This window comes from Cuculus canorus, chromosome 20 (assembly GCF_017976375.1).
Source record: "Cuculus canorus isolate bCucCan1 chromosome 20, bCucCan1.pri, whole genome shotgun sequence".
Classification (NCBI taxonomy): domain Eukaryota; kingdom Metazoa; phylum Chordata; class Aves; order Cuculiformes; family Cuculidae; genus Cuculus; species Cuculus canorus.
Window position 1 is genome coordinate 5,228,688 of NC_071420.1, and position 21,918 is coordinate 5,250,605.

The following is a 21,918-nucleotide window of genomic DNA, read 5'->3' on the forward strand; positions in this document are numbered from 1 at the left end:
CTCACCTCTCTGCAGGTGTTTTCTCTCCTTAACTTCCAGGCTTGAAGTGCTCACCAAGGTTCACAGCAGAGGAGTCATCTTCCAGGCTGTCTGTTTGTGTTTGTTGCCAGAGACATCGCTCACCTCCGGCACGGGACAGGGGGATAGAAAAAGCTGCCTGGTATATGCTGCGACTGTCCTGGTAAAACTCCACTTGGGGCTGGAGTAGATCCCTTGGGAAGCTCTGTTCACACCTCCTCCCCGCTGTAAATACCATCTGACACGATGAGGGCTGGGTGCAGGCAGCTCCTGGGTGGGATGCGCGTAGCAGCTTGCCGTTCATGCTGTGCAGTGCCGAGCCAGGCTCCCCTGGCAGCACCTTCTCCGGAGCCCTTGTGCCAAGGTGCCCACTTTTCTTCCTGGCCCTTTTGGCATGAGATTCTGTGCTTGTGGCTCCTGCAAGAAGAGCTGGCAGACCTGAGCAGAGGACAGGCTGTCAAAGGTTTTATTATGCTGAGCTGCATCATCCTGCAATGCCTCTAATTCCTTTTTACGTTCCCATCATCCACGTTTTCTTCTTTCGGTGCAATCTTCCCTGATTTTATGTGCCTTTTTGCATGTAGCGAGCCCTGCTCGCCTTTGGATCCTTGCAGCCACTTTGGTCCCATCCCGCTTGTGCATCCTGTAGCAATATTTCCTCTGCAGCGAGAGGCAGCTGGTGCCAGGCTGATCTGGAGCTGCACACACATACGCTTTTCCGAGCTAGCCAGAAGTTACGTACGGTTGGGTTTGCCAGCCTTTTAGCTGCCAGACAGGTCAAATCTGTGTTGCTGTCAGCTGTTGGCAGCAGAATCGGCGGCGCTGGGGATTGCGCAGAGCCTTGAGGCTAGTGAAGATTTTGCTGTGCCTGTGTTGTAAATCCTTGGAGCAGGTCTGAGTGCTGAAAAATAACAGTCTTGCAAGTGATTCTCCAGGCTTTGCCAGTGTGGGTGAGAATGCAGGGACCTTTAGCCCAGCCGGGATGGTCCAGGACTGGCGTGTCTTAACAAGCTTGATCCAGTGGGAAGTGTCCCTGCCCATGGCAGGGGTTGGAACAGGATGGGCTTTAAGGTCCCTTCCAACCCAATTCATTCCATGATTCTTTGTCTCGGTGCGATGGTGGCAGGTGAAGGCTGGGATGCACGTGGCTCCCAGGCAGGAGGAGTGTTTCTGACTCTGTGTGGAGTGTTTCATGGTGAAGGAGCTGGAGAACAAGGGTTATGAAGAGCAGCTGAGGGCACTGGGGTTGTTTAGCCTGGAGAAAAGGAGGCTGAGGGGAAACCTCGTCACTGTCTACAACCGCCTGAAATGTGGATGTGTTGGAGTGGGTGCTGGTCTGTTCTCCGAGGTGCCAGCCAATAGGATGAGAGGAAATGGCCTCAAGCTGCACCAAGGCAGGTTCAGATTGGATATCAGGAGAAATATCTTCACTGAAAGGGTTCTCAGGCACTGCCAGAGGCTGCCCAGGGAGGTGGTGGAGTCCCCATCCCTGGAAGGGTTTAAAAAATAGGTGGGCGAGGTGCTCAGGGATGGTCTAGCAGTGGACAGGTGTGTTTGGACTTGATAATCTCAAAGGTCTTTTCCAGCCAAGTGATTCTATGATTCACATCCAAAATTGACTCCAGCAGCCTCGCAGGGGCCAGGGATGCAGGGTGGGATCGCAGCCCTGCCGGCTGGGTCAGGCACCCGAGCGCAGAGGGAGAGCTCCAAGTGCCGCTCAGCGCGAGTGGAAATGGCTTCAATCTGTGTTTTGACTGATCGGTCTTTTCAGGAAATTTCTGAGAATAACATTTCTAAAAATGGCTGCTTCTTTCCACTGATATTTCCTGGAAAAGGCTGCAGTTAATTTTAAACCACTATCCTTTTCCCTTTTCAAGTGGAAATGGCTCTGTGCTTGTCCTCAAGCCTGATGTCATTCTTTCTGCCCTAGCCTGAGCTGCGCAGTGGAGGGGGCAGTGTGCTGCTGCCCTGGCATTCTCTGCAGGATGCCTTGGTCTTCCAGGGCTACAGAAATTTGTGTGCACATGTCTGTTTTCCCCGTGGAAAGGAATAACCGTCTGTCCCTGAGCCACTTCAAAATGATGTTCTGTGTTGGTAACTCCTGGCCGGTCCTGAGTACGCAGGAAAGCGGTCTCTAAAGTCACCCAGCCTAAAGCTCTGCTCAGGAAGGATATACAGAGCTGCTTATCGCACCCCAGGTGCAAGGATCTATTCCTGCACGTGGATCCTGGGCTTAGGAATGGTCAGAGCTGGAGGCGAGCTCGTTGATCAGCCGGAAGGAGCTGGTGGCTCAGAGCTGTCCTGAGCAGGCAGCCCCTTCGTGTTGGGCATAGCACAGCTTCCCTTGTGGCTCCCAGGCAGGCTCACTGCTTCGGGTGGGAATATGTCATTAATTTTTATACCTTCCCCTGTAAACCATCGACCCTTTTTATGATGTCATGAGGGATTCCTTAATTTTGCAGCTGCTTCCTGGTTACGTCAGAGAAGAGCCTCCTGTCCTAGAGCCCAGTGCTGCAGTCCAGGACGGCTGGAAACAAATGAAGTGTTGAATATCTAATGGCTTCCACAGGGAAAGCTGCTCCGTCCTCCCCAGGCCCCCGGCATTCCTCACCTCCTAGGCCTCCCTCCCTTGGACAAGACGGGGTTTTAGCACAGAGGAGAGGGAGCTGCGGACTCCCGGGCAGTCCCGGCTGCTTTGGGAACACGTGCAGTGAGTTCTGCAGTGCTGCTGCCTGTCTGGGCTCCCCCTCGGACCTTCCTCCCTCTCCACAAAGAGAGATCGGAATGGAGAGGTGGATTAGGGGTGTCCAGGTTATTTCTGCAGTCCAGTGAGGGATTCAGCCCCTTGTGCTGCAGGTGGTGGTGCTCAGCTCAGCCGTGGGGCTCTGCCGAGAGCGCTGGGGCTGCCATCGCATCTGCTGCCTGCAAATTCAGAGTCAGGGAGCATCTTTCCAGGAAAGCTGCCCGTCATTCCTGGGCTCTTTACAGGATTTTAGCCAGGGCTGAGCCACTGCCTCCATGTTCCCAGGCTCTCTTGGGGGCAAATGAGTGCGTGTGTGACTCGCCAGTTCCCAGCGGAGAGCTGGGAGCGCCCGTGACTCAACAGGTCCTCTGCGAGGGGAAATGCCCAGCGGTTGTGAGCATCCCTCTCGCTTTGCTGCTTTTATGTTCCCGTCAGTTGTGTGCAGTTTCCATTGTGGGCAAGCGGCAGCGGGACCAGCAGCGTGGCTCTCCTTCCCGGCTTCCTGCAGTCATCCCCATCCCAGCGGGCTGCCCTGTAGCCCTGCCAGGGCTGCGTCTGGCGGAGCGTGACTCATGGGGAAAACACTCTTGTGTCTGAGCGATAAGAGAACAAACCAATTGCCTTCAGGTGGTGTCAGCCTGGAGGTGACCAGCCTCTGTCTTCTTCCCCGCAGGGCAGCAGCCGGCTGGTGAATCAGTTGTCTGTGCTGCTGCGGAGCTGCTGATGCATCAGCCGGGCGCCCTAGGCACAGCTCGCCCGCAGCCTCCCAGCTCCTCCGCCTCCTGCAGCCCCTGCCCGGCCCATTATGTCATCTTTGGGATTGTGTCTGGAGACCTGCTCAGTCCTTTGGTTGCCTTTGTGTATGCTCCTTTACCGTGCCACTGCGCAAGGAGGGGTTCAGCTTTTGCTCCCTGGGAGCAAAGCACATCCCTGCTGCACTCTCTGCTGCTTTCCAGCCTGGAGCCACAGCTCAGACTAGGATGGGAAGGTCAGCGTGGAAACTGGCTCGCTGGAGTCCTCCCGACCCTTGGCTGGAGCAGTCCAGTTGTCTGAATCAAAGGAATCTGCTCTCCTTCGAGACTGTAATGTTTATTGGCTGGTCTTGTTTTAACAGTGAAAGGTTCAGCGCTCCTCGTGTTCACTGGGTTGGACGCAGGAACGTGGCTGTTGCTTGCTTGCAGGTCGAGGGTTGCTATGCTCACTTCCACCACCGCCTGGAGCGTGCTTGGAGCAGAGCAGCAGGGATCCCTCACTTCCAGCCGCCTGTCCTGTCCCCACGAGCGCTCTCCTGGCCGAGTCTACATGGCCTGTGCTCACTCTGCCCTGATTGTCCCTCGCAGGATTTCCTTCAGCACATGGCACTCGGGCGGCCGCGAGAAGCTTCCTCCAGCAAATGCCTCTCCTCGGAGGCAGCCGTCCCTTGCATCGCCTGCTCTTTCCCATTCCCATTTCCTGTGGCTGCCTGCGTTGCCCTAATAGAGGTTTGGCATCGCTGTTTTGCACACCCTAGTGGGAGAGGGGATGTGTTTATCACTTTTCCTGGAGATTATCTGTTTAAGCACTCTCTGACAGTTACAATAACAAGGGCAGCGCGTTGTGTTTCCCAGCAAAAGGACACTTGCTGCTGAAAGATGTATAGCACTAATTAGAAATACATAACATCCGGCCACATGGCAGCCTTCTCCCGGCCGCTCCATTTCCTGAGCTCAGACGACTTTGACGACAGTTGGTTTATGTTTTCCATGAATATAATGTTCTCAGAGAAACATGAATTTCTCCTCTTTACAAAAGTCCCCATTCTCTCCATCTCTCTCCCCCTACCCAGCCACCCTTTTCCCCGTCATGCAGGTAGATTTATGATTGCAGAAAGCCTGGGTCGGATCCTGCTCCTGGCTCTGTCCGAGCAAAGCTCGCAGCCTCTGTGCCAGACGCAGCTGAGAGCTCAGGTAGACTCGCGGAGGGTCCTGCAGCAGCCGTGCCATCCTCTCTGCAAAGGAAGCTGCCTCATGGTCGAAAAACAGTGCCCAGCTGGGTCAAAACCCCCTCTTTCTTATGAGTTAAGAAACAGGAGGGTTCTACAGCTCAGAGGGTGTTCGTGATCTTCAGTAAAACCTCCCATCTTGGTTCCCGGTTTTCTCTGTGCTCCCAGTCCAATGTTCATCAGCTCCAATTCTTTCCATCCCATCCCCTCTCCCTCCTCTCCCTCTTGGGCTCTGCAGGTGGTTTGGGCGCCAGTTGGTGGAGTCTGGCTCCAGGCTCCAGCTCGCAGCAAGCGAGTGACCAGTACAAATGCATTTGTCGGAGGTCTCCGAGTGCTGGATGGGAGCAGGGCAGTTGCCTTGCCGAGCGTAAGGGCGGTTCGATGCTGGGGAGGTAAGAAGATGGAGCACGCTCAGGGAGGTGAAATCTTAGAAGGTTTTCACTGCTGAAATGAATTCCTGTTGAATATGGAAAAACTGCTGTATTTCAGATGTTTATTGCTTGGCCAAGTGCAGACAGATTTCTAGTAGGACAGGAAAAGTCTCTGTTAAAAAGGTTATTCTGCAGCAAAATCTCCCCTTTCCAGGCTTTGCAGTTGTAAGATTAGCTCAAAGAAAAGGTTGTAAGTGTTTTTTCTAACAGGGGTAAGCTACTATCTTGTTTCCTAGCCTGATTCTGGCTGGGGCTGGAGCTCCTCTGCTGCGAGGACAGGCTGAGAGAGTTGGGGTTCTTCAGCCTGGAGAAAAGACGACTGTGGGGAGACCTTAGAGCAGCTTCCAGTACTGAAAGGGGCTCCAGGAAAGTTGAGGAGGAGCTCTTGATCAGGAAGTACAGGGATAGGGTGAGGGGGAATAACTTTTAATTGCAAGAGAGGAGATTGAGATGAGTTCTTAGGAAGAAATGTTCTGCTGTGAGGGTGGGGAGGCCCTGGCCCAGGTTGCCCAGAGCAGTGGTGGCTGCCCCATCCCTGGAGGGGCTCAAGGCCAGGTTGGATGGGGCTTTGAGCAACCAGATCCAGTGGGAGGTGTCTGAGTTGGGACTGGATGGGCTTTAATGTCCTTTCCAACCCAAACCATTTGGTGACTCCTCTGGAAGCTGGGCATTTGTGGTGGTGCAGCAGGTGGTGAGGATATGGTGTCACTCTGAGTCAGTTCAGGCTGCTAACGCTGCGAGCCTTGACCTTCAGCTGTGATTTTGACAAGCAATTATTTAGGTAGCAGTGCCAGCTTTACCCCTGTCCTCATGCCCCACACAACCCCTTTGATGGTGATGGCACGGCTGAAAGATGACATTTCCAACCCCGATGAGCTGTGTGATCTGATTCACCGGGTGGCTGCGCAGACGAGAGCTGAGAGGTGACATGGTGACAGGAGCTGTTTAACCAATGCCGGCATTAACAGGGACGTTTGCCTGGTTGCAAGGAGAGAAGGTAGAAGGGGAACGTGTTGTGGTTATTGGTGCATGACCTGGTGGTGTGCTGGTGTGCCGGCTGGTTGCCTGCACGGCATCCGTGCTGCGGCTGCTGGGGCCACATCTCTGACAGCCTCGGGGCACCTTGTTTTGTGTGAGATTCCTGTCCATAGCCTGCCTGACCACCTCCATACCGCGCCCTGGTGATCAGATAACCCCTCTGATCACAGCTTGCTTGGGGTTTCAGGGGAGGAAGTGGAGTGTGGGTTTGTGGCAGCTTTAGCTGATGTGATGCCATCAGTGCCGCCTAAAAACATCTCTGGCACCAAGTGACTGTCTGCAGGGATAGGATACGGGATTGTTTCGAACTGATGCTGTAGTTCTGCTTCTTCTGTGTATCCGGGCAAACAGATCTGGGAATTAGAGGGCTTGCCCTGTCCTGGGCAGTCAGGATTTCTCTGCCAGCTCACATTTGTCCATGGCAGCTAGTGTCCCCAGGCTGTGCCAGTGCTGTTCAGCTGCAGGGACAGGAGTCCCTTATGAGTCCCTCCAACCTCCAAGAACATCTCCTTCCATGAAGTTTGTGTCCTAGTGCAGCACAGACCATTGCTCAGCCCAGAGGTAATGCTGCCCCATGGGCTCCAGAGCAGATTTTCCCTTTTGGCATAAAGTATTTTTCTCTTAGTGCCAGTGGAGGCTCAGACACTTTGTGCTGTGGATACAGAGAAATAGTTTCCTTAGTGCCCATTGCTGTTCCTGTGTAAGCACCCCCTGTTTCGTGAGTTCTTTGCCCTTTGTACCCTCACCATGACTCCTCTGGGGCCACGGCCACCCCACCACCTCTGCTCATGTAGTCCTGCCCGGCTCCAAGCTCCCAGCTCACTGAAAGCCAAGGCTTCCCACCTCCCAAGGAAAGTGGTGAAAAGGCGCAAAGAGAAAATTCCTTCTGATTTATGGCGCTTTCCTCTTTTGTCCTGCAATTAAGCTCTGAAGAGCTGGCAACACTGGGAGCTGTAGCACTGGTGCACATTCAAGGGTCTTGAATATGCTCCCACCTGGATGCTGTGCCTTCCCTGCCCGGTTGTTGGGTTGGAGGTTCCTCCCTGGAACGCGACTCATAAGGGTGGCCAGGGAATGAACTTTCAGGACCAGGGGAGTTTTGGGTAATTTAATGATGAGATGACAGAGCCCACGGTAGCTGAACTGGAACCGTAGGGAAATGACCCTGGAATTGGGGTGTCCTGTTCCTCCTACCTGCACAGTGGGCAGCCTCACAGGACTGAGCATCATTGGATCCGCGAAGCACCGTGGATTTATATAAACTGGGTGTGAGCGGTGGGCACAGCATGCACGTTGGTAGCAATACGAGATGTTTGATGGGGCTGTGGTTGTGGTGCTCACCTTGAGCACATCACGGGTGGCTCTAGCTGCAACAGCTCACATACCAGAGATGGTTTTTACTCTCATTCGGGTGTTTAATATTTTGTGGAGAACTTTGTAGCCCTTAAGAAGAGCTGGAGGTGGCAGTGGGAAGGGTTGAGGCACTAGTTCTGTGCCTGGTTGTCAGCACCCCAGAGTGCTGCTCGAGCACCTGGAGCTGTTGGCTGACATGCATCAGGGCTGTGCAGCGCTCCTGACCTTTGGCATCACAAAAGCCTTTTAGGCTTTGCCTGTTTTGGAGGGAGAGCTTATGTACCAGCCCTTAAACACTGGAGGTGTTTAAGGAACGGGTGGATGAAGTGCTGAGGGACATGGTTTAGGGAGTGTTAGGAATGGTTGGACTCGATGATCCAGTGGGTCCTTTCCAACCTGGTGATTCTGTGATTCTGTGATTTGAGGTGACTGCTTTTCACCCACCCTAGGGACTCAGGAGATTCCAGTGTGGCAGCGCAATGACCGAGATCTTGTCAAGTACCTGTTTAAGACAGGAGGTGAAGAGGGTCCAGCGTCTCACCCGAGTGCAGGAGGAGGGAGCACGGGGAAGACAACTGTAGTTTCTTGAGCTGGACTGTGGCCAGAGCGTTGCGACTAATGCTCTTAATTGTGGGAAAGGCTTCATGAAAGAGATTTACTGTCCCAGAGTGATCACATCTTTAGTTTTATGTTTCCTCCAAAAGTTGACAGCCCCTGCAGTTATGGCACTTCCTACTATTGCTCTGCGGCATCGCCTCGATCCTGGCCCCATGGTCAGAGCTGCCAGGCACTTCTGGTGCCGCCCTGAGTCATCCTCAGTGGGTCTGAACTCACTTGCAGCTGTAAGAGCTGGTCAAATCAAGCCTACAGATCCTCCTCCTGTTTTTTTTTTCTATATTTTCTAGGTGTGTTTTAGCCTTTTTCTAGTTGGGTTTAACCTCCCACCCCATTACTCTGAAATAATTTGCACTTAAAATCCCAACGTTTGTTCTCTGTGCCTCAGGCGTTTTGCTGGCCCTGGCTGAACAGGGTCCCGATGTCTTACATTAATCCTCTTGCCTTCTGCTCAAAATCCCTGGTCTGCCACGTTAGAGGAGTTCAGTTTCCACCACCTCCTTGCCTGCGCGCAGCCGACGCTCCTGTCTGTGGCGAAGGTGTCTGGTAGCCGGGGCTTTGCAGGGATTCTCCCTCCACGTCCCACACTTTGAGTCGGTACCTATACATTTGCATTCACTGTGCAAATCCTTCGCCTGGCTTGCAGCAGCGTTTCTCACAGCGCCTGCCCGGCTGCAGGGTGAGGGCTGGGAGCCCTGCTTCTGCGGGAAGTGGTGTGCAAAGCTGGCACGGCGCTGCGGCACAGCAGCCTGCACAGAGCCCGTATGAAAACCCTAAGCAGGGAGGGTGCATCCCATCCCTCTGCTCCCACCCTGGCAGCGCCTCCCTGCTTCTCTGCCTCCCCCAACATCTCGAGGGAGGATGTGAATCTGGAGCAGAGGGGATTTAGAGGGCAGAGGCTGCCTGTAAGGCTTGAACACCGCCTGCGAGCAGGCAGTGTAGTGCCTGAGCAAGCGCGGGCATCCTGGCGTGCCCCACGGTGCGCTCAGCATCGTGCAGCGTAACCCGTGGCCAGCTCCAGGCAGCTCCCCACTGCTCTCAGCAGCCTCAGAAGTGGTTTCTGGCTGGGTGTAGCTGTGCCGGGGGGATTTGCTCTCGCTCCGAGCCGGCTCTGTTTGGAAGAGCTGTGGTCGTGTGGCATCTACTTGAGTAACAGCTTCAATTAAACGCTCTTGACAAGCTGTTGTGTGACTGCTGAACTAATGGGAGGAGCCCCCTCCTCAGCTGCTGAGGTTACAACTCCAGTGGGGACAAAGATCAAACGTGCAGCTAATTACCCTTTTAACGCTTAAACACCCCCCCTCCTTCAAGAGAAGGCTCAGCTCCAAGCAGCAGCTTCTGTGCTGGGAGCCCTGAGTGCCGGCTCATGGGCAGGATGAGAGGAGCCTCTTCCCACTCCAGAGTGGCTGCTCCCCACATTTGTCCCCCCTACACGGAGCAGTGGGGTGCAGGATAGGTGTGAGCTGGGGAATCTTCCACCCTTGCAGAAATCCCTGCCCTGTACAGGATGCAGAAAGGGAGGCTGCAAAAGAAAAGTAGGATGGAGCCTCTGACCTGCTCCCTGTCTCTGTCTCTAGAACACGTCTCTGAAGACTGCCGCTCCGTCATCCAGGAACAGGCCACAGCCCTGGGCCTCTCCATGTTTGCACTCTTGGTGAGGAGATGCACCAGCCTGCTGAGAGAATGCATGCAAGGTAAGGGCTTACCAGCAGGATCCGTGCAGGACAGCCTGGTGGGGTCCAGGCCCTCGTTCCCTGCTGGTTTTCACATCCCTTTCTCTCATTTGGGCCTTTGGGTTTTCCCTGGTGTCTCCAGCTCTGCTCAGGTTATGGGATGTCTAGTGTGAAAGCCTCTGATGTGTGCAGGCAGAATCGTTTGGAAGGGATGGACACAGGGTATGCTTTCTGCCAGCTATTGGGAAGCTTCCTAGAACTGGGACTTCGGGATCCTATCTTTGTGACTGGTTCACTGGCACCTCGTTGTCCAGGCTCCCAGACGTCCCCGCCTGCCCTCCAGGCCAGTCCATTTAGGGAGAACAGATCTGGCTTTGTACTTGCTGTGGGTTGTGGCTCTTCCCTTGTGTTTCTAAGGCTGGGATGGTGGGATCCATGTCACGCATCCCTAGTCCTTGCCTGAGCCTGGCTTCTGGCTGCGGCGAGCTGCCTCAGCTCTCTCGTCTTGTATTTGCAGTTCAGCCACGAGAGGTGGAGCAAGAGGATGAGGAGGATGACATCAAGGTCTCTGCCTTGCCCCAAGACCTGAAGGAGCTGCTACCCAGTGTGAAGGTCTGGTCGGACTGGATGCTTGGCCACCCGGACACCTGGAATCCTCCTCCAACCTCTCTCGAGCTCCCCAAACAGTACGTGCATCCCTGGTCTGTCTCCTGGTGTCTGCTCTCTCCCTGGGCTCCTTGTGTCTCCTTTCCCATGCTTACTCTTGGCTCTGGTGCTCCGACCTGAGCACCCAGGCTCACGGTGTAGGGGACATGAGGGGGGACTTATCACCCTTGGTGGCACAATGACTTCTTCATTGATGTGTGGGTGGGGCTGAAGTATCTCCGAGGGGGCCATGAGCCGGATTTTTACCTCCTACTTAGGATGTGCGCCTGCTTTTGTTGGGATACGTCTCCTTTATATGCTCTGAACAGGCAGGACCTTCCTCTCCGCAAGGGGAAAGTCCATTCCTAGCCTTTTTCCGACGGAGTCGAGCCAACCTTGGTTTGGCTGGGCTGGCCTGGAGCAGTTTGCCTGTTCCTGGAGCTTCAGAAATGGCTTGTGTCTCCCCCTGCTATGCATAAAAGGGTTAATTCTCTAAACTGGCCAATTCCAGCCCATTAGTCCATAATGCGAACTAGGCAATTTGCATATTTTTGGACAGAAAATCAAGTGAAGGGGCCAAGTATGGAGTATGCGAAACAGTGTCTGAGCATGCTCCGTAGCTGCTTTCCCGCAGGATTTTCCATCTGCCTCCGGTACTCCGGATCCAGAGCCTGAAATCACGTCTTATTGTTAATCCAAAGGAGCCAGAACCCAGGGTGATGGGAAGGCGCATTAGGAGTAATCCAGCAAAGTGGCTTAACCATTAATGGGTCCCCACTCCGTGTGTCAGGTCCAGTCCTGCTCTCCTGGTTTATTGCCTCTTACTCCAGTTCTTTTTCATTTGGCTGAGGAAATGGAAATCTCACACAGGAAGTTCTGGGCCTCATTTTGTGGAGATGGAGTCTGTTTTCTGTTTGTCGGCTGCTCGGTGTGGGACCGCTGCCTGCTCATGTGAACTGCTGCCCATCTTTGGGCAGGAACTCAAACTGGGATCTGTCACGTGAGAGCGTGTGCACCAATCCCCCCCTTTCCCCTCACGCTGCCGGCACAGGGAGCCGCTGAGCCCTTGGCGACGGGCAGCCTCGAGATGGAATTTCTGATCGGGTTTGCGCAGCCGGCACTCGGCGCCTTCCCTGGGAAGAGCTGCCTCCCGCTCCTGCGGGGCACAGGGCTGCAATCCCCCTGTGCTGCCCGGAGCAGGTGCGGGCTCCTGCTTGCCTGCTGGAGTGGAAGAAGGTGGTGATGGTGGTGGTGGCAAGGACAGACCTTGTCCTACAGTGGCCCACCCTGTCTGCTTGCCCATTGGTGTGGAAGAAGGTGGTCATGGCAGCCCACCCCATGGCATGGCAACACGTGGCTCTTTGGGGAGTGGTTGGAATGGTTTGGGGGGGCTCTGCTCTGCAAGATCCTTGTCTGCTTGGCGGGTGATCAAGGGTCTTCATCTTGAGGCAGAGACCCAAGTGCTTCCCCACTTTTCCCTCACCCTGAGCAACCCCTCTTTTCCCATCCTGCCCCTCTTCTGGACCATGGGCAGCCTTCTCATCTTGGCTCCCAGCTCCTCTACCCTGGCGCTCTCTGGCTCACCAGGAGCTTCTGTCTTATCCACAGTGAGGAGACAGGCTGCTCCTTCAGCCCACACTTCTTGTGTTGACCCAGCACCGCATAGCTGGGTGCTGGTGCTCCAGGACACTGGGAGCTGAGCCTCCCTGGAGGTGTGGGTTGTGATGAGTAGCAGGGAACCAGCTCCACTCCTGGGCACGATGTGGGACTTGCGTTGTTTTCCGTAGAGGTGGAAAAGGAAACTGGGAGCTCTGGGTTCCTGTTTCAGCTCTCTATTGACACAAGCCTGTTGGCTGACTTGGGGTTGGTCAGTAACCAGGTAGCGTCACCGAGCTGGGGGGTTTAGATAGGAGCAGCTTCAAAGGAGTTGAGAAGTAAAGTGTGGGTCAGAGCAGCAGGCGTGTTGGAGTAAGCCAAGGTTTATGGGCAGGGTGAGCTCAGGAGCGGGGAGAGCACGTGAGGAGCAAGTGCAGATGCCAAGTTGCAGACTGAGTAAGGGGCCTGTGCCGTTCCACACGTGCGTTGTGCCTCACGGCGGTGGGACGTGCTGCAAGGTCCCCACTGGTGCCAATAGAGAAGCTGGATGGACACGCTGGAACCACCTCCCAGTGCTCTGCAGCCATCGCTTTCATTGCTCCTCATGGGCACAGAAAAGGGGCAGTGAAAAGAAACCCCCAAAGCACAGAAGCAGCCTGCAAGGATGCCATGAATGTGCTAAAGCTTCTGGAAAAAACAGACCCCGTACCCACCTGGCAGCTCCCTCGGAGCAGAGGCCTGGCCCAGAGCTTGCATCAAAGTGCAGCTCGTCCGGGGCCAGCGCTGCTGCCAGAATGACGGCCTGGGCTCGAGGCCAGCGGGGCAGCTTGTCAAGACTCCGCCAGAGCCTCAGGCCTGGGCTGCTGGGGCCGTACATCCCGAGGCCTCCGCTCATGCTGCGTTCACCATGTTCACGATGGCTCGTTCTTGGTAAGGGAGAGAGCTGGGGGACTTTGAGAACGTCTAAACTCAGCCCAGCTGTGGCAGTTGGTTTATTGCTTTCAGCTGGTACTTGAACCCAGGTCCTGGTCTTGGAGTCTTTCCCAGGTTTAATCCCCGGAGCTTTCTCTGCAGCTGTATGACACTGCGCTGACCCCGAATGAGGATAGGAAAATAGAAACGGTGCCAAGCCAGAGTCTCTTTTTCATTTGGAGTCTGGCTGTCTGCCCATGACCAGGGTTACATAATGGGAAACATAGCTGGGGCTCTGGAGAGCCCGCGTTTCACCACGCTGCCCAGACCTTCGCGTTCTGATGCTATATATCTTCCTAATTGTAGCTCGGATGCATTTATCACACTGCTGGATTTGAGGCCTTACAATAAAAAAAAAAAAAGAGAAAAGCAACCCAGCCCCACACTGAATTCCTCAGCTCACTGCTCTCCCCCTTGGCCAGAGGCGGAGGGAAAGGTGTGAGGGGCGAGCGCTGCTGAAAGGAGTGGGCTCTGCAAGGAAGGGAGGCTGTGTCTTCAAGGCTCTTTTCTTAGTGGGGGCTTAGGAATGAAACTGGGCTCCTAGCAGGTATCTTCCCCGTAGCTGGGGGCTCAGCGATCCCAAATTCAACCTGAATTAAAAACTATGCCTTTCCCCAACCCCCTCCTGTCCCTGCTCTGGCATCCCTCCAGCTCTCGGCCACACCTGTGTGGTCACCAGGGCTCAGAGGATGCACTGGGACACGTTTCCAGGCTATGGGGAGGTGACGGCCTGCCTGGATCCCTCTCTCGGGGCTGCTGTGTGTATTTGAGAGGCGGAGTGTGTGGGGGGTGTCCTTCCCTTCCTCTTCTTTGGGAGAGGGGCTCAGCGAGTTTCCGTGGCTCTTTTCTCAGGTGTTTCCAGGATGGAAGCTAAACCTTACAATGGGCATCACTGCTTTGCAGCAGCAGTGTCATGTGGCTTGGAATTGTGTCCAGACCGGGTGTTCCCAGGTCTTCCAGCTGCAAGCGACTTGCTTCTATATCTTAAAATTAATTAATATCTGTATGTTTCGTGGCAAACATCACGTTGAGGACTGACCGGGCATTGTTTAAAGCAGTTGCATTGCCTTGTGACTGGGTTGGAGCAGTGTCCTTCAGATCAGCTGTCCGCAGGAGTAACTAGCAGAGCTTAGGGTGTAAAAGCAGGGAATCTTGGAGAGGGGAGCAGGTTGGACCTCCTAAGGCAGAGTTATGGGCGGCAGATGGGGTGAAAGGTAGGTCTCCAAGGAGGTTGCTGTCATCCAAGGAAATTCATCTCCACTTGGCACATGTGGCTGAGGAGCTGAGATAGGTGAGATGAGTTGGGCAGAGGAGGGCAAAGTGTCTCCTCCTCTGCTTTGTTGTTAAATTAAGTGCAAGAATCAATGGGGAAGCTAATGGGTAGGACAAACTGCTGCAGAGCTGACCCTGGCGACTCCGTGCTCTGTTCACGCTGGAGTAAAGGGCTTCTCCATTTGTGGAGACTATCTGCAAGCATTTAAAAATGGTTAATTTCAACCAAGTATTAAATGAAATCAAAAAGCTCTGAGCACATTCTAGAGCTTTGCCTTCCTAGGGAGACCTGCCAGGTTGCTCTCATCGCGTCACTTTGGTGGAGAAGTGTCACTGAGATGGCAGCTTCCACTGGGCGAGGTGGACAGAGTCCTGGACAGGGTTGCCAAGACCTTGTTGGAGCCTAAATGGAAAATCCCTTTTGCAGAGCTCAACCTTAGTAACTCTGGTCACCAGAGTTTTCCTATCAAAGCAAGGATTCAGAGGTGTCTCAGCAGTGTAAACCTGGCTAAGAACAAAGGTAGAGTCAAGGGAAGAAGAAAGCAAAATTCTCTGTGGAGAAGAGGCTGTGGCAGAGCAGGGGCTGCCTGGGAGAAGAGCGTCCCTCTGACTCCAAGGGCAGGTTCCCAGGAGAGGGATGGATTTATGGATGCCCAGCTGGCCAAAGGGGCCGCGGGCAGAGCTGAGTGGGGGAAATGGTTGGTGCAGTGGGACAGTGCCCGTGTTATCCCTGCTCTGGGCAGCTGTATCCCAGTCCAGAATGACGGCTGAATGCCTCTGGGAAGAGTTCACACCACCAGCCCTTTTGTTCCTTGCAGAGAAGCAGCTTTTAGTTTGGCTTCTCCTTGGCTGAGAGAGAGGAAACCCAGGAGGGGGGATGTGGATGCGGAGCACTTTGTAGAGCGGTGTAGGAGCTGCGGTGTGTGCCGGTGCCGCCTCGCACCGGGAGATGGTGGGTAAGCGTCGCGCAGCCCTGGGCGCGTGCGAGCCCGAGGTGTTTGCCATCTGTGCAGCTCTTGGCGGCTGGGGAACACAATGCAGGGCTTCTTCTGCGCCGCGCTTTCCGGGTTTGTTCTGCAGCTGTGGAGTTTGACTGTTAGTGTTTAAACAAGCTGGTATTACACAGGAAACGGCCACCTCCACAGGCCCCCGCAGGCTCCGAACATGGGGTCATTGTGCTTGATATTAATCACCAGGCAGCCCGCACCCCGGGGAAGGTGGTGGCTTATGCAGGAGTGCCGCACGGCACCGTGGCTGGTGGGCATTCGGCGAGCGCCAGGCGCTCCCATGCCTGTTGCTCCCATTGCCCTCTCCATGCCCAGCGCTTCCGTTGTGTGGCTTTTGCATCAGGGTGACATGTGCCCACCTTGAGCATCCATCCCTCCTTGCCAGGAGCCACCCCGGCACAGACCCAGCCTCACTGAGGCCGCGCTTGGCCACTGCACTTGTGCGGTGCGTTCAGCATCGCCTGGCCGGGCTGCATCCTGTCGGCGTGCAGCTGGGCTGCGCTCGCCCTGACAGCTACATTAAACCTGGAATCCTGAGGCAATAAAAAAGAAATTAACTCTTATTTTTTTTTCCTGTCCTTGTGGAATAAAGCAAATGTAAATGTGTCTGCAGGGAAGTGAATGAACCCCGGTTCTGAGGAAAGACCTCGCGCTAACCCCCTTCTCGCTTCCTCGGTTAAAAGCTCCGAAAGCCTCATCCCTGTACCTGGGAGCTGCGTGCCTGGGCTCTGTGTCGGTGATTCCGGGCCTCCCTCCGAAGAGGGACACCGAAGCCGTGGCCCTGTGCATCCGCAGTGCTTCCAGGCACTTGGGCTTTGCAGAGAGGCTCCGGCGTGGCAGCACTGTTGGGGAACAGAAACCAGAAAGATCTGGAGGTGGCCATGGATGCATCCTGGGAAGGAGCAGCAGGGAGAAGGTGCCTGAGCGAGCTCCCAAGGGGTGTGTGACCTCCTAGAATGAGTGCACATCCCAGGAGATCCACTGGGCTGTGCGGTGTTGGCATGGGCTGTCAGCCCTCAGCGGCTTGGCTGGCTCGCAGCCGGTGAGCGAGGAAAGCTGGGGAGGGGCTCTTCATCAGGGAGCGCAGGGATAGGATGAGGGGGAATGGTTTTGAGCTGAAAGAGGGAAGATTGGGATGAGATTTTAGGAATAAATGTTTTCCTGGGAGAGCAGGAAGGCCCACATTGCCCAGAGCAGTGGTGGCTGCCCCATCCCTGGAGGGGTTCCAGGCCAGGTTAGATGGGGCTTGAAGCAACCTGATCCAGTGGGAGGTGTCCCTGCCCATGGCAGGGGTGGAACTGGATGGGCTTTAAGATCCCTTTCCACCCAAACCATCTCATGATTCTATGATCTTGGTGTTGCTGTGCTGGGAGCTGCACAGCAGAGGAGCTGCACCCAAAGGGAAGGCAGATAATGGTCAGAGCTGCTCTGTGCAGTGCTACCTCTGCATCACATTAGAAAACCAGAGCAGAAATACTAACACCTTCTTCTCTGTTGGCTTTTGAAGGCTCTGCAGGGTGCTGCATGCAAGAGGGTGCTGCCCAGCTGCTGCCACAGAGCTGCTCAGGGCTATGTTGCACCGAGATCTTGCTACCCAGGGAGCCAACCCAGGCTGTGGTTTGAGCAAAGGAAGCACAGGGTGGAAACCTAACACGTCCAGTGCAAATGAGAGGTGTGGCGAGGCACTGCGATGCTGCAGGGACCCAAGGATGAAGGGGATGCAGTGACAGGGACTGCTCCTGCACTCGGGGGGTGGTGAGGGGCTGTGCTATCCGAAGGGGCTGCAGGGGAGAGGAGAGGGAAATGCTGGACTGGGTGGCTGTGGTGACTTCAGTGATGGCTCAGTGACTTCATGTGGTGTTTTTCTGCCATGGGGTGCCTGTGCTGGGAGATGGCTTCTGTGCTTCATCTTCCTCAAGCCGCACCAGGGCAGGTTCAGATTGGATATCAGGAAAAACCTCTTCACTTAAAGCGTTCTCAAGCATTGGAACAGCTGCCTAGGGAGGTGGTGGAGGCCCCATCCCTGGAGGTGTTTAACAGACGGGCAGATGAAGCACTCAGGGATGTGATTTAGTAGTGGACAGGTACAGTTGGACTTGATGATCTCAAAGGTCTTTTGCAACCTAGGGATTCTATGATTTGCTTCACCGCCCTTGCCCCGCTGTGGCTCTCGGTCCTGCCCAGCATCCTACCACTGCTCTCTGCCTCTGTCCCACCTTTGCTTTTTATCTCCATCCCCTGCTCTGTGAGGAATACAGGTGAGATCTCTACAGCGGGTTTCTTCCCACCCTGACCCCATCCACCCAGCTTTGTCACCTCCCTGGGAACATCCTCTGCATCCATGCCTGTCCCCAACACCCCAGTGCGCTCGTTGCCTGCCCACCTCCTTCTCCTCATCCCTCTGCCCTTCCAACGCTTCCAGCCTTTCCACCTCCTTTACCGGAGCCCAGGTGGCAGCCCGTGCCGGCGGGGGCTCCCCTGGCACTGCGTGAACGGCCCCAGCCTCCGGCAGCCCAGCCTGGTTGCCAGCGGGGCACTGGGGGGGGGCTGTGGCTCCCAAGCCCTGCGCATCTCCCATGGGCAGAGCTCGCCTTGGAGGTGGCCCAGAGCAGCCCTATCACATCCGGTGCTTGTCTCCGCAGCCTGGGCCGGAGGATAAACTATCAGGGCTGTGGGGCAGTGGATCATTCCTCTTATTATTTTCTTCTTTTGCAGATAGGGGTCGTGGAAAGTTCAGTTCCTTTTAACCCTCGCAGCTCTGTTTATTTTCCAGCTGGTAGCACAAACGCAGCGTTTCCCATTACATCACAAAGGGCCTCGGACAGATCCCTCCGAAAAACGTGTTGCAACTGTTTATTTTTTTCCATATTTAAACATTTCTGACAGCCAGACCTGGCTGAGCCAAGCAATGGAGCTTTGTGAATGAACCCAGTTCCTGGTGTCTGTGTGTAGAGGGCTTTGAAGGAACCTCTTCTCCTCTGGAGCGCGCGAGTTGGGTCTGCCTTAGGGACGTGGGCGACTCTGCGTTACATGTGTGCTGATTACGTGCCGGGCTTTGATTAATGGCTCCTCATTCTGCCTGGCTCCCAGGACGCTCTTGAAAACAAGATGTTTCATTTCAGTGTGCTTTCCTGGTACATTGATTCCCGTAAATAACGGAGTGCAGACTCTGTCCACCTGGAGCAGTTCAAAGAGCAGGGGGCCTCATCCAGCCCTGGGCTGCCTCGCGCCGCACTGGCCACTGCTGCACACCCGGTGATGCTTCCCTTTGCTTTTTGGTGCCCAGAGGTGTGGGGTGGAGGAGCAACCCTCCTTTGTGCCACCAGAAGCAGGTCAGCCTCAGTTTCCCCTGCTTTTATGTGCTAAAAAAACCCTCTGAGTGCTTTTAGACACAGGAGGAAGCAATGCGAACCAGAAATGCTCTGTGCAGCGCCTTGTGCTTGTTCCCCGCCAGCACTGGGCGATGGGGAGGTGTGACAGGGATGTGCAGAGAGTGGTCCAGGGTTGCCACTGGCCTTGTGTTCGCACCCGGTGTCCCGCACGACACTGCTGCTCCAGGAAGGTGAGACACGGCAGAGGCAGCTTTGCAGGTCACTCACAAGTGTTGAAACCATGACCAGAAGCAAAACACGATTTAACTCTGCCGTGGCTGGGGTTAACTAAAATAATCTTTTTGCTTGAGGATGTGACCGCAGCGTGTGATTGCAGCAGCTAACAGCGAAGGAGAGGGTGGGCTGGGTTCCCTGGGTGCCCCTGTTGCCCCACAGCAGTGCAGGGCATTGGTTTGTCCTCCCGATAGGCTTCAAAATTGAGTAATTAGCGGCATTTCTCCCAGCTGGAAGGAGCTGGGTTCCTGCCGGCACTGCACAGGGAAGGTGCTTCCTGCACGTGTGCTGGCTCGGGAGTGGGCAGAGGTGGGCAGAGCAGCGGGAAGGGTGAGATCCCAGGAGCTGGTGAGATCCTGGGAGCCGTCCCTGTGCAGGGGACAGGGTGATCGGTGTCAGCAGCCGCGAGCGAGGGTTCCAAACCCTCGTGGGTTCGGTGCCAGCGCAGCTGTGGCTGGAGCCCTCCCGGTGGGGTAGGTTAGCGGCGGTGGTGGCGTGCCTCGCCTCGCCTCGCCTCACCTCTCTGGTATTCGCTGCAGCATTGCAGGCAACTCCCAACGCATTCCAGCCCCGAATTGCTCACGTCTCTCCTCGTTCTCCCAGGGTCTCAGTAGATGTGTGGGCGACGCTGGCTGACTTCTGTAACATACTGACCACAGTGAATCAGTCGGAGGTGCCCTTGTACAAGGACCCAGATGACGACCTTGCCCTGCTTAGCCTGGAAGAGGATCGGCTGCTCTCAGGCTTCGTTCCCCTGCTGGTCGCCCCCCAGGAGCCCTGCTACGTGGAGAGGACCTCGGACAAGGTCAGCAGTAGGCCAAACATCCCCCCTCGATTCCTCCAGACTTTTATTCTTGGGAAGTTTTCTGTGCAAACGGAACACGATTAAGTCATTGAGAAGGGTGTTAAGGGAAAATATCGACCTTTCAGCCGCTGACATCCAGCTCTGTGTCATGAAAACCCCTCTCGACTTCCTCTGGTGTGTGTGTGCGCGCTGGCATGTTGTATATACGATCATTTCCTCACTTGTTTAAATAGTGCAGCTTGTGTTGGCAGTGCTCTCGGTGCACTCCAAATGGTTTGCATCATGCTTAAAGCACCCTCCCCCTCCCCCCGGCCACAAAACTCTGCCTTAGGAAGGCAGCCAGGACTTTTTTCCCTCTCTAAAGAGGAGAGTGATAAATAGGTGACTAGAGAGAAGCAGACACCATGTGTTAACGTACAAAAGGCTTTTAGGAATATGAAGCATTCCCAACTGCCCGCTCTCTATTTTCCTTTCTTTGCTCTAGGAGCCCATTCTAGCCTGAACTTTCCTTTGCCTGTTTGTTTTTAGAATAATGAAATCAGTTCCCTTGTTGCTGTGGGGTTTTGGGTCTGTTCTCTGCCACCACCTGGCCAGAAGGGACCTGGGGGCTGCTCTTGGATAACGTGCCTGAACCTGATGGGGGATGGACGAGGCACAATGGCATTTGTTTTGCACACCCTCGGAGGCACGACAGGATAAGAGTGGCTCTCAACAGTTTCCTGCTTGGAGGCAGAAGCGCAGCACCAGGAACGCTGCTAGTCTGGGAAGCCGCAACGTTGGCTCCACGAGCGGTTGGTGCTACGAGAGGAGAAATGGAGGAGCAGGCACCGGTTTCTGTGGAGAGCTCGCATCTGACAGTGGCAACGTCCCCTCCAGTGTGCCACATCTTGCCACTTTCCCAAGTGACAGTGAGAAATTTAGGACCTTTGTCACAGAGGGAGCCAAGAGCTGTGAATTTCTGTTTCAGTTCTCTGTGCTCGCAGTACTGTCGGCAGCAGAGGAGCACAAGGTCCCAGTAATGCGGAGAGCTCTCGCGGTGCAGGGAAGCACCTTGGTGCAGGAAGTCACTGTGGAAAAGTGGAATTTCAAGGCTCTATTTGAAGGGATTGAAACAACAAGCATGCAGTTGCTGTCGGTGCCCTGAGGTAGCCTGTCCCCAGCCTCATGAGGGTTCTGCTGGGGACAGTCCCAATGCCCCAATCTCTGTGCAAAGGCTCTTTCCCAGCAAACAGGAACCCCTGGCAGGCAGTGAGGGGGCTGAGCAGCCCAGTCTGGTGCCCCATAACTTGTGGGAGAGGGTTGGTATTCCCTGAACTCTGCCTTTCCTAACCACACACACCAGTTTATTCGGAGTGCCATCTACCTGCCCTGCCAGGCACTTACGCTCGTGTCTGTGAAAGAAGAGGCGTATCTTTGTTCTGTAGCTACACCTGAGCTGTATTTTCTCACTGAATTGGCTCTCTTTGGCCCTGGTCTTTTACAAACTGCACAACACCACTGGTGGGAACCGGTGCCCTTTGCAGTGTGGCAGAAGCCACCTGGACATCTGTGATCATCAGGTGCAGTGGTACCAGCTCAGCTTTGCTGAAGAGCCCAGAGAGAAGGAGCCAAGCCTGGCTGTGTCCTGTTCCTTTCTTTTTTGCCTACCTCTGTGGGTCTTGTTTGGTTTGAAATAGCTGACTTTGGAATTGTGATCCCACCCAGCAGGCTGGGGTGTTGGCTGATGTTGGCAGAACTCTGAGCCTGTGGTGTGTGCCAGTTGTGTTGTGCCTTCTTCTGGTGTCTGCGTTGCACAGCAAACCCATCGCACAGTGGCAGACGAAGGAAGCCACTGGTGCCAGCACCACCCAGAACATGCTGAGCAGAAGCAGCAGTTTCTGCAAGGTCACAGCTCAGGAAGGACATGGATCTGTTTGGAGTGAGTCCAGAGGAGGGCACGGAGATGATCCAAGGGCTGGAGCACCTCCCATATGAGAACAAGCTGGGAGAGTTGCAGCCCAGAGAAGAGAAGGCTCCAGGCGGACCTTAGAGCAGCTTCCAGGACTGAAAGGGGCTCCAGGAAAGCTGGGGAGGGGCTCTTGACAAGGGATAGCAGGGATAGGATGAGGGGGACCGATTTTAAGCTGCAAGAGGGGAGATTGAGATGAGATCTTAGGGAGAAATG

The 21,918-nt window shown here is 55.0% G+C and overlaps 1 protein-coding gene across 2 annotated transcripts in view; it reads left to right on the forward strand.

Annotated features, from left to right (window-relative positions):
* The window catches only part of SMG6 (SMG6 nonsense mediated mRNA decay factor), a 112,732-nt gene that overhangs the window by 44,169 nt on the left and 46,645 nt on the right, over positions 1 to 21,918 (forward strand). For both annotated transcript variants that reach the window (XM_054085173.1, XM_054085174.1), the window contains exons 11-13: positions 9,757 to 9,873; positions 10,370 to 10,538; positions 19,553 to 19,754. In XM_054085173.1, the coding sequence (XP_053941148.1) occupies positions 9,757 to 9,873; positions 10,370 to 10,538; positions 19,553 to 19,754 (488 nt within the window). The remainder of the gene's footprint in view (positions 1 to 9,756; positions 9,874 to 10,369; positions 10,539 to 19,552; positions 19,755 to 21,918) is intronic.